Genomic DNA, 12,069 nt, shown 5'->3' on the forward strand with positions numbered 1-12,069 from the left:
GACTGTCCTGCACAGTTCATCTCCAACCCTAATCAAACACACCTGCCTTTAATTTTCAAGTGATCCTGAAGACCATAATTGGTTGCTTCAGGTGTGTTTGATTAGGGTTGGAGATGAACTGTGCAGGACAGTCGATCAGCAGGAGCAGGATTGGGCACCCCTGCTATAAACTCTCAGGTACGTGTGTTGAGGCAAGTTGGAGATAAATTCTGCAGGACCAAGTTTGGACACCCCTGGGCTAAACCATTTCAGGAACATGATACAAATGAAATCAAGAATGGATCAGGCACAGAAGATTATTTTAAAGCAAATGTTCACCCAAATGGCAACTTCTGTCATTATTTACTCACCCTCATCCCATACCTCATGCTGTAGTTTTTCTGTGGAACACAGATTTCAAGACACCAAAAAGGACAATAAATACACCATACATGTACCATAGAAGATGTAATAACTTTGTGTAAGGAACGGACAGAAATTGAACTTATTACTGATAACTGTTTATATCGTCAAAATTCTGAAATTTATTTAGAGCTGCAAGATTAAAGTCAAAATGGACAATTATTTTTTTTAATGGAATATTGCAGTATTTTTTATGAATAATTTATCCGGACACATCATTTTTTAATTGAAAAAAATCATGTCTCATAATCCAGCCTATATCAAAACAACTTCTCCCTCTCCTTCTCTAACTCATTTACTGGTCTGAGGGCGAGACCTGTCACTCACATGAGATCCACCAATAGCAAACCACAACCATCCAATCAATTCCAGAAGTCCCGCCCTCCATCTTTTCTTGTTTGAGAAGCTGTTTCACCCTGATATATTCACAATATGGAATATGAAAAATATATGAAAAAAATATCGCAGCTTCTGTTTCATGCCGAATTTAAAAATAAAAAACTGTCCTGATGATTTTTAAACATGCTGTAACAAAGTGTGCCACACACATCATGAAAAGTGAAGCCAAAACATTTTGATCGCCCCCTGGTGGTTGGCTGCAGTATAAGTCATAAACCATACCCTCTCCATGTAATCGAACGGGACACAAGCCAAATCTAATTACTCTTCAAATAACTTTTTTACAAAGATGGTTTCATGCATTTTAGTGACATATGTTCAAGTGTGTGTATGCTCCTTTTTGCTTGTGTTTTGTTTTGGTACTCTTTCAGATGATGCATGACAGCGTACTCTACTCTAAAACAAAGAAAACAAACCGGAAAATTCTGTCAACGGCAGGGAAGCATTGTCTCATAAATGACAAAAAATGTCATCAATGGTGGGGAAAGAGTTAATGTCAGGACAGACTGCATATTTAGCCTTTTGGTATACTCTTAAAAAGCTTTTGAACAAGTGTTTTTGTAGTGACACCATAGAAGAACCATTTTTGGTTCCCCAAGAACCTTTAAAGAAGCTCTTTTTTTAATAAAATTAAAGCACCTTTTTTCTCTATAAAGAACCTATATTGGAATTGAAAAGGTTCTTCATGGAACCATCAATGTCAATAAAGAACCACTATTTTTAAGAACGTCAGAGTTTGGTAAATCTTCTATTGATAAAGATACTTCAAAGCTTTTCTGAAAAGAGTCTGCATGCAAACATATGATTTGAATGGACTGCATTCAAAGAGATTTAATGCATTTCATTTAGCAACAGGATCCATATTGTTAGGAATCCTTTGAATTCAAAGCAACAGCACTGAAATCATGGTCAGACTGGTCCAGTTCATTACTCGTCTTCATAGAGGACTTCATCAATAAGAATATCATGTTCTCCCACTGGGACTTCAACACACAGCTGCTCTTTGAAAGCCAAGGCAATGGTGTACGGCTTTCCCTTAGGGTGCGTCCTACAGCGCTCCAGATATGTGTCATAGAAACCCTTTCCTCTGCCAAGCCGATTCCCGTTCTTATCAAATCCCAAACCAGGCATGAGGATAAGATCGAGTCCTCCTGTAACAAAATTAGAAAGGAAAGACAGTAATTAAATAAGATTATGTGGATTATGCAGATTTGTTTTTGGAGCTCAAATTACAACATTACAGCACAATACAGTAAATTCTAAGTTCTTAAGAACCAAAAACATGCAGGGAAGCCAAACATTCAGCCAACAGTACAGACTAACATCTATGTGCTTACAGACAGGTGTTTGAAAGATACATGTGTTTTATAGAATAACTTATTTTCATCCACATTCTTTTCTGTTATTTGTTTGCATCACGCATGTTTCCTAATTGACGGATATAATAACCAATGCATGTCTATTTCTGACTTAGCTACTTGATAGTTGCAGATGCAATGACATCTAATTAGTGGATAATTATCGTATTATACAAAAATGTAGCAATAAAGAAACTGCAAAATATGTATAAACTTTTACAGGACAGTTATTCTGACCTCTTGATTTGATCCTCTCGAGGAAGAAAGTAGCTTGTTTTGCAGTCTATGCATAGCCAAAAAACATTCTACTTTTCAACAATAATTTTAAAATCACTCCCACTGATCATGTAGCCAAAAACACTAAACAGTTTAATTTCACAATTTGGGCCACAAGAACCATGAGTAGAACAAATGTACAGGTAAACTGTTTGTAAATCCATTTGTTGCAAATGAAACGCAAGTGGAACCAGTTTCTATGCATATCATTCATGCATCCATTAGTATGTAAACTGTCTCTGAACTGCATTCACCAATTTATGTACAGATGAATTTACTTTCTGCTTGTGTAGAGAAGCAAACAAACATTACATATTAAATTCACACAACCAGCCTCCTAAAACACGGGCAGAGCGAATTCCTGCATTAACTGTTTGTAAACCCATATGTGCAGAGGTGTTGCATAAATGTAACATAAATGTTACATTCAGTTCAATATAAACAGATTTGTGTTCTGCTGCTGTAGCCACAAGAACTCAACAATTCTAATGAGCACAATGGGCCTCATTCATGAATAATCAATGATTTTCTGCATTTTTGTAAATGCATCTGTATGTAAATTGTTCTTGATTTAAGTACTAAAGGATTTACGTTCTGTCTACATTCATGAATAAGGCCCAATGGATATAAAGGCCTTACAAATTTGCCAATTTTGAAGATAAAACAAATGACAGTGGCCAGACAGTCTGATTTATGGTTTACATGAAATATGTTACGAGTCTGAATTTCAAACACAAGCAAAACCATTAAATATTAATATCAATGATCTCACAATTGCAGCCTGTTCCTGCACCTCATTCCATATTTCACTCTCGGCTCTGTTCTAATAAGCCTGTCTTCAACATTCATCAATAATGTATCTACGCAGAATTATTACATACACATTATTCAGCTTGATACGATTGTGCTGACAAATCGCAAACAGTCGCTTTAAATAAAAGTGTTATTAATGAGCCTGAACCAATTAGACCATCTCCAATATAAACAAGACAAGGTATTTAATGTACAAGCCATCACAGATCATATTCTTATATCAGGTCTGCAAAACATGTTTCTCAGGCCTGCAGGCTTCATCTCAGAGCAACACCTATGGGACTGCCCAATACCTCCAAATCAATCCCCGTTTTGTCATCAAATTGCTCAAGGTTTAAATCTGAAAGTGCATCAGTTCTTTGCAGGATTTCAAAAATTGTTCTGTCTTTTTATCTCTTCATCTCATCTATTTATCTGCCAATCCCAGTTCACGATCCTCTGGTGTAAAAGGTGAAATAGAAAGGATCTGAAGAGAAACAGGAGTTTGCCGATGGGGATTCCACAGCATTAGATTAGATGAAGAGCACGCTTTTATGATTGCTTTCATTTTTTTTCCAATGATAAACCTTTAGTCATATTGTGCTGCTAAAATGAGAAAAGAGATAAATTGAGAATATTCTGCTGCTCTTTTTGTTGTAAATACTTAAATAATATTATATCAGTACTATATATATATATATATATATATAATTAGAACATTTAAATGCATTTTTTTTATAAACTATATAAACACATTACTATATAATTATATACACGTACCGATCAAAAGTTTAAAGTCCGCGTGAACTGGAAGTTGCAAACGACTTTTCTCCAGTGTTGTGACGTATTTCCCAGTGAAACGGAATATTGAACAGAGGGCAGGGTTTTACTCTAGCGCTCCTCCTCTCCATCTCTGCTCATAACAGACTAACGGTTTGAGGGGAGTGGTTAAGCGTTTCCCATCCCAAGCCGTCAAACCTACGTCATCAGAGAAGGAACGCCATTCCAGGCCGCAAGTAACTTTTCAGACTTTGATTAAAGATTACGACGGCAAACATTTTTTTTTTGTGTATTAACTTGCACGGATTAATTTTTCACCACAAGATAAGTAATATGCGCTAACAAAGTAAATAGGGTCAATTTTGATTTCAGTTGGACTAAATAATTGGAATAATTAAGATCTCAGACTCACCAAGGCTGGATATATTTGATCAAAAATACAGTAAAAACTGTGAACAGTAAAATGAATAATGCTTCTTATTATCAATATTGAAAACGTTTGTCCTGCTTAATATTTTTTGTTGAAACTGTGATGCATTTTTGATCATTTGATGAATAAGGTTCAATGAACAGCATTTATTTGAAATTGAATTCCTTTTGTATCATGCATTTACAGTCAATTTAAAGCAAACTTGATTTAAAAGTATTGATTTGTTCTTTTTTTAATCTACTTAACACTTACTTTTGAATGGTAGTATATCACGATTTCCACAAAAATATTAAGCAGCAATAAATAACAAAATGTAATAAATTACATTTTAATTATTCAAACAAAAAAAATCATTTGTAATAAAAAAAAAAGTATTTTTGTAATATTGTAAAATATTATCAAATAAATGCAGCCTTGGTGAGCATATTATTATTATTATTATTATTTTATTTATTTATTTTTTTAATGTTCAAAATGACATTAACATGACAACATTTTGAACTGTGGTGCATTACAAAAATTAAATAACATTATATAAGTAATCCACAAATGGTAACTTACAACAATAATACTATTTTAAATCATAATACTACCTAAATAAATGACAAACTATTCATATATAAAATTATACACTCAAACCTAAAGGATATAATATTGATAGCAGTATTATATCATTCGATTTTGATTTGAAACATCCCTTAACCCTAATTCAGCAGTAACGGTGTTTAATACCAGGAACTAGCTCGCTTCTAATAAACTATTACACACTGATACACACAACAGCCACATTTGTGCGAGAATCATTTCATACATGATACTAACAGCTGCATCTATGAGATGGTTTTACAACTGCAAACGGAAATGTGAGAGTCATTTTAACCAGACAGCACAGTTCATTAAGTCCAAATGTTTGTTGGAATCTCATAAAAACGTGTTGATTTACAAGCGGCACCGTTTGACCTTAAGGGAAGACAGTGAGGTATGGAGTGTTATTGCGGGATTAAATGCTTTCGGAGCATCTCAATCAGACACACCAACAGATAGGCAATGAAGTGCACTTCGGTGGATTCAAACCATTCAGTCTTGTTAGCACTTAGTGTCACAGTGATGTACTACCAATACAAGCGTGCAAAGATTGGTCAGTTTACACACACAGATTTAATGCTTGTCCCTCCTTCAAACACACACACCTGACATTTTCATCTAGTCTCAGCTCTCTTTCATTTCTTTTTGTTGGCAACAATTAAAATCAATGTCAATTTAATCATAATATTAACCTCAGGGAATTCCATTTTCTTTTCAAAATTCCATACTTTTCCAGAATCAAATATCCAAACCTATCTGTAGATCTTTCAGACCATATTTAAGATGGTTCGTACAGCATTATTTTCAGCATTTGGTATATAGTACGGTCATCTGTAATATTTTTATTTTCTGAACTATCTTGTTCAGATGATTGGAATTAACCGATTCCAACAATATTGTTATCGATATTGTGTCGTTATCATTATAGTTGTGGTGTGGACTATGCCATTCTTTTATATTTACAAAGATTTTTAAAAATATATCTTTATTGTTATCGTCCTTGGTGTGAACGAGCCTAGGTCTTTTTTTTTTTTTTTTTTTTTTTCATGTTGACTTTAAAGGCAAGTAACATTAAAGTCCAAAGGATATCCCGAGCTCAAGGTCACGGTTTCACTCTGCGGGAACAAAATGCACAAAACCACCCACCATCCTCTCACACTGGGATAGTTCAGTGCGATTACAACCCTCCTCATGTGCATTTCACATATCAACCCCCATTTCTATCGCTTTCTCCTGAATGGCAGTATTTTTCATCCGCTCCTCTCTCTCTTTAATGCACATATACACAAACAGCCCATAAAATATGTGTCTAAAACACACCGACTTTAATCTCAGAGTCATTACTTACTCAACAGGAGCGAGAGGCTTTGGTCTGCCTCTGCTGTCCTGTAACACCTGCTCAGTTCTGCCTAGTTTATATTCTCCACCACACTGACACAGTGAGACGGGGTGATTTCTTTCCTATTTGCTTTATAAAACAAGCATTTCTGCTAAACGTAAGATTTACTTAAGCTATAATTAGCCTGATGATAAATTACAGAGATAAAGTAAACAGTACAGTTGTATAGATGAACAATTAGGACAATAAGAAAAAAATAGCACGTCTTTGGTAAACATAAACAGTCCTCAGTCACAAACCCCATAAATACTAGCTGTGTGCAGGAAACAGCATGATTTATGAATCATAATTCACTTACAGCAAGTGAATGTGGGGGAATAAATTAAATATGATGGTAAGTTCCTGACTCAGGCGCTATAACATAATATACAACACAAGTCTGACAATAAACAACGTGTCAATTAGCCTACTAAATTACACATTAATGAAGAAATGATACACTCATTAAACCTGCTAATGCTTGAATTTCAAAATGTATTTTCTTAATACACATATCTGGCCTTATTGTGCATGATTAATTGGGGCGTATTATTGAAAAGAAACAAATACACCATCTCTAACCACCTGATTCCCTTCTGGTATTACCCACTTTTCACCATCAATTTATGAAACAATTTCTGTATTAACTGAAATATGCAAAAACTATTGAAGTGAAATTTGTTTCTAAGTGCATTTCATGCTTGATGTATGACTAAATCACACATTCAGAAAGAATATATTGGGATTACAGTAAAACTAGGTGCCGCTGTGGTCTTTTAGTCTATTTCTAAGCCGTAAACTCATAAGGGACTTTAAAAAACATGATTCGAGCAGTTTGGTGTAACTACTACTAGTCAGCATATAGCCTACAATTCCTAAACACTGCAATGCAGTAACCCACCTTTTCTATCTTGGAAAGTGCAAATGCTCAACCACAAAATGCAATATTAAAAGATCAAACTTAATTAAATATCCTAATGTTAATGTTTAGATGCAAAATCTTGTGTTCTATTATACAAAACATCAAAATCTGATTATACTGTAAGTGAATATGAAGCCAAATGAACCTGTGGGGTGAGAGCACCATCTAATGGTACAATACATTTCCTTTTCCACACTACATACCTGTATAACACTTTCCTCACATTAAAATAATATATATTATTATATTATATAATTATTAATTATAATAGCTTTGTGAATATGTGCTGTTTTTTTTTATTTATTTTTGCACATTTTATTACAAGTAAATTAAATAAGTTCAACAAGGAGAGGAGCTTGCACACATAACAATAGAAGATTTCTTACAAACAATACTTTATTTAGAGGCCAAATGCAATGACAAAATGTTTGTGTATTATGTGTGTGAGCTCCTCGCCTTATTGAACTTTGATGTGTTTATTGAGCTTAAGCAAAGTCATTTATCTACCAATTTTTTCAGTATTTGACACGGACCTTCAACGGCCTTTTGGCTGTTTAAGTAAATTAAATAAATAAATTCAGTCTGATGGGATAATTTCCCCTCACCTCAATGCATGTTACAAAATGATTAAATTAAATGCAATAAATCAGCTGATAGTTACAACTAAAATATGATGAATTAGGTTGAGAATATACTGTAACTAGTCAACAACACAATATCTGGAAAGATGTACAGCATTCGGCTGTTTTTTAAACATGCATTTTATTTTACCCGTAATTTTAAAAAATATTTTAAGAGGGTAGTATGAAAACTTGTTTCTGCCACAGAATTAAAAAAAATTATATTAAAGGTAAGTGTTGCTTTTTTTCTTGCAATTGAGAGTTTATATCTCACAATTTGGATTTCATATACTGACAATTGTGAGTATATATTGCAATTCTGACTTTATTTTTCGTTGTTCAGTTTATAACTCGCAATTCTGACTTTATAACTCGCAGTTCTTTTTATCACAATTACGAGTTTATAGCTCGCAATTCTGAATTTTTTCTCAGAATTGATAAATAAACTTGCAATTAAAAAAGGTAACTGCGAATTTTAATCTTAAAATTCTGACTTTTCTCATCATTGCGAGTTTATATCTCACAATCTAACTTTTTTTCACAATTCAGAGTTTATAACCCACAATTGCAAGTTTATATCTCACAATTTCAACTTTATTTCTCACAATTGGAAGATTATATCTCGTAATAATGATTTTTTTTTTTTTGTGTGAGATAAAACCCCTTTTTCTCCGCGGCAGGAACAAGCTTCTATAGGGCAGGTCTACTGTCTAAATCTTCTGGTCTAACCCACCTGTATCTAGGGCTTCCTCTCTGTCGGTGTCATCGTCTGCTGGCTGCCGGATGTCCCAGGACGTGAGGGGCAGCGTGTTCATGTCCTCCATGTCTTGAAGTCGTAACATGTCCATATGACTGCTCTTGGTGAAGTATCTGGGAATGAAGCACACTTTACCCCTCTTGAAGATGTCCTTGATGATGTCCTCTGTGCGCACTTCATCATGCATGTTCAGGAAGACAGCGATACGCTGGCTGGACAGGTATTTGGGATGCCTGAACAACTAGACATAAGTTTGGATAGTAGTTAATAAACACAAACCATATTTACAATCATTTATTTATTTTGTAACATGCTTGACATAAATGTTTTACTGCTATTTATGAATACAGTAACACAGGCCGTGTTTCTTAGTTGTATTTTTCTCCATATAGGATACTGTATGTAATTACAATGTATCTGTATGAAAATAGATTTAAAAAAATGCCTCAATAAGGGAGTAGTTTTCGCAAATCTAATTAGGTTCATGAGAGTGTGTCTAACACATATATGAGGAATTTTTATGACACATATATGAGGAACACATATATGAGGAATATGGTCATGGTCAGAATTATTAGCACTCTTGGTAAATATGAAAAGTCTGTGCAAAAAAAAAAAAAAACTTCATTGTTAATCCTTTTGACCTTTTTTTTTTTTTTTTTTAAAAACAACAACAACAAAAATCACAAAAAACAATTATTTCATTGAAGTAAAATAATTGAAAATGCGGGGAAAATCTCTTTATGAAATAATGTTTTTCTCCAATACACATTGGCCACAATTAATGGGACCCTTTTATTGAATACTTCTTGCAACCTTTTGCCAAGGAAACTGCTCTGAGTTTTCTCCTATAATACCTGAAGAGATCAGAGACCATTCCTCCATGCAGAATCTCTCCAGATCCTTCAGATTCCCAGCTCCATATTGATACTCTCCTTTTCAGTTTTCTGTTCAGCTCAAGGGACTGGGATGGTCATGGTAGAAGCTTCATGTTGTGCTCAGTGACCCATTTTTGTGATGATTTTGATGTTTGTTTTGGATCTTTGTCCTGATGGAAGATCCGACCACGGCCCATTTCTATGAGATTTCTAGCAGAAGCCGTCAAATTTAGATTTTTGTTTGTTGATATTTGATAGAATCCATGATACAATGTATCTGAACATGATGTCCAGGACTTCTGGCAGAAATAGGCCCACAACATTAAATATCCAGCAGTATGGATCTGGATCAGTATGGATAATGTACTTTTTATCCCAGTTTGCACCAAACCAATCTGGTGGGCTTGCTGCCAAAAAGTTTTTTTTTCAGTTTCATCTGACCACAGAACCAGGTCCTGTTTGAAGCTCTGGTGTCTGACTACTGAATATGCTGGTTTTTTTTTTTTTTATGAGAGCAGAGGATTTTTCTTGAAACCCTCCCAAACAACAGGGTGATGTTTGATATTTTTTAATGCTGTCTAACCCCAAGACTATTTTCTGCAATTCTCCATCTGTGATCCCTCTAGAGTCTTTGGCTTGTCAAACTTTCCGTGCATTAAGACAGTATAGACACACGTCCTCTTCCTGGCAGATTCGTAACATTTCCTGTTGTTTGGAACTTCTTAATTATGGTCCTGATGGTAGAAATTTGGAATTTTCAATGCTTTAGTTATTTTCTTACTGATACTTTCTGTTTTGTGAAGCTAAACAATCTTTTTCTGCACATCAGAACTGTATTCTTTGGTTTTACTGTGATGGATGATTAAAGGAATTTGGCTTTTGTGTTTCCTTATATTTATACTCCTGTGAAACGACAATTTCATGTTTCTAGATACCCTGGTGGGGTAAAAACTGTAAATATGAAGAGGAAATATACTTTTACTCATATGAGACTTCACTCATAAGAATTTCTAGGGGTACCTATAATTGTTGCCAACGTGTATTAGAAAAAAACATTTATTTCATAATGTGATTTTCTCCCTACATTCATTAGTTTTACTTGAATGAAAGGTTAGATTTTTGTGATTTTTTTTAAAACAAATTTTTATTAAAGATCAAAAGTATAAACAATGCAGATTTATTTTCACAGCATTCATTGATTATATTTACCAAGAATTCCAATAATTCTGACCATGTATGCGTGTGTATATATATATGCGCAACAGTACTGTGCAAAAGTCTTAGGCACGTTAGTATTTTCACACACACAAAAAATGGTTTTAGGCCAGTTATTTATATCATCTGCTGTAGTGTGTCGGTAGGAAATATCAGTTTACATGTCCAAACATAATCCATGTACGTTTACATTTCCAACCATTATAATCCAGTGAGATTTTTGTATGCACAAGGAGTCTGACAACAGCCGGTGTGATCCACACAGAGATCTGATCTCACCATCCGTCTGGCATTACATGAAGAAACAGAATAAATCCAGAAGAACTGTGGCAACGTCTCCAAGTCGCTTGAAGAAACTTACCTGTATTTATTTATTTAAATAAATTTTTTATCATTTACTTAAATCTTTTTCTTTTTTTTTTTTTACATTTTTAAACGTATTTATTTTTTGTTTTTCTCTAAACATTTCCACCAACATCCCCAGCACTCCCTTGTGGCCCCCTGGACCAAAGTTGGAAAACCCCCGTGCTAAAACGGTCCATATACAGGGACATTGTGCAAGAAAGGTAAAAAAAAAAAGAACAGGCAGGAGACCAGGATGCAAAGAAAGTCATAAGCAGAAATACAGCTTATTTTATATCCAAAATCTCAAAAGGAAATTGGTGGGATCAAAAAAGCTGTCAATAACGTTAAAAAAAGGTGAGGCATTACATATTCAACATTATAAATAATTAAAAAAAAGTTAATCTATTTGTGAATATTTACTATGCTCTAAAATATTTGCAACAAAATAACATTTTTATGGTGGATATTAGGTAAAGTTACGTATATGTAGAGATCCTATGTGCAAAGTACAATCTAACTACTGTCCCGTATATTACAAGCCCCCTGAAAGCTCGTGTCGCTCAGCTGGCACATCGATGACATTTACCTTTTGTGAGACAACTCGAGACTGTCTGACTTTCTCCTGATCACTCACTGCAGCCACTCGACTCTTGATTTCTCTTCTTAAAGCTTGTTTTGCTGCACGCAAAGCTGCCATAATGAATCTGCACTGCTCAAATCCACTCAGACTGCAAACCGACACATTAAAATACAGATCGTTGTAATCATTGCAGCAGCTCAAATAATTATTAACTCGTGAGAAAGTGATAACATCAGTGGAGTCTACACATGTGCGTGTAATCTAGTCACGCAGGATAGATTAGTCGTCCTGAGTTGGCATAGCCAGTGTAAAAATGGATTAGCCATCCTGAGTGGGCGGAGCCAGTTTACAG

General features: G+C 34.5%; 1 protein-coding gene across 1 annotated transcript; it reads right to left on the reverse strand.

The window, feature by feature from the left end:
* Positions 1–485: 485 nt before the first annotated feature.
* mthfs (5,10-methenyltetrahydrofolate synthetase (5-formyltetrahydrofolate cyclo-ligase)) lies at positions 486–12,027 on the reverse strand. Its single transcript, XM_081349809.1, has 3 exons — positions 11,724–12,027; positions 8,676–8,940; positions 486–1,952 (listed from the first exon to the last, which is right to left on the reverse strand). Exons 1-3 carry the CDS (start codon positions 11,832–11,834, stop codon positions 1,729–1,731), a joined length of 600 nt encoding a protein of 199 aa, XP_081205935.1. The 5' UTR covers positions 11,835–12,027; the 3' UTR covers positions 486–1,728.
* Positions 12,028–12,069: the final 42 nt, after the last annotated feature.

This window comes from Scardinius erythrophthalmus, assembly GCF_964197995.2.
Source record: "Scardinius erythrophthalmus genome assembly, chromosome: 2".
Taxonomy (NCBI): Eukaryota; Metazoa; Chordata; class Actinopteri; order Cypriniformes; family Leuciscidae; genus Scardinius; species Scardinius erythrophthalmus.

What these genes read in the sequence shown, in the direction of transcription:
- mthfs (XM_081349809.1), bottom strand. Translation starts at nt 11,834, where the DNA reads ATGGCAGCTTTGCGTGCAGCAAAACAAGCTTTAAGAAGAGAAATCAAG. An exon ending in CTCGAGTTGTCTCACAAAAG is followed by an intron (nt 8,941 to 11,723) that starts GTAAATGTCATC and finishes ACTTATGTCTAG; the next exon opens with TTGTTCAGGCATCCCAAATA. An exon ending in AGAGGAAGCCCTAGATACAG is followed by an intron (nt 1,953 to 8,675) that starts GTGGGTTAGACC and finishes ATTTTGTTACAG; the next exon opens with GAGGACTCGATCTTATCCTC.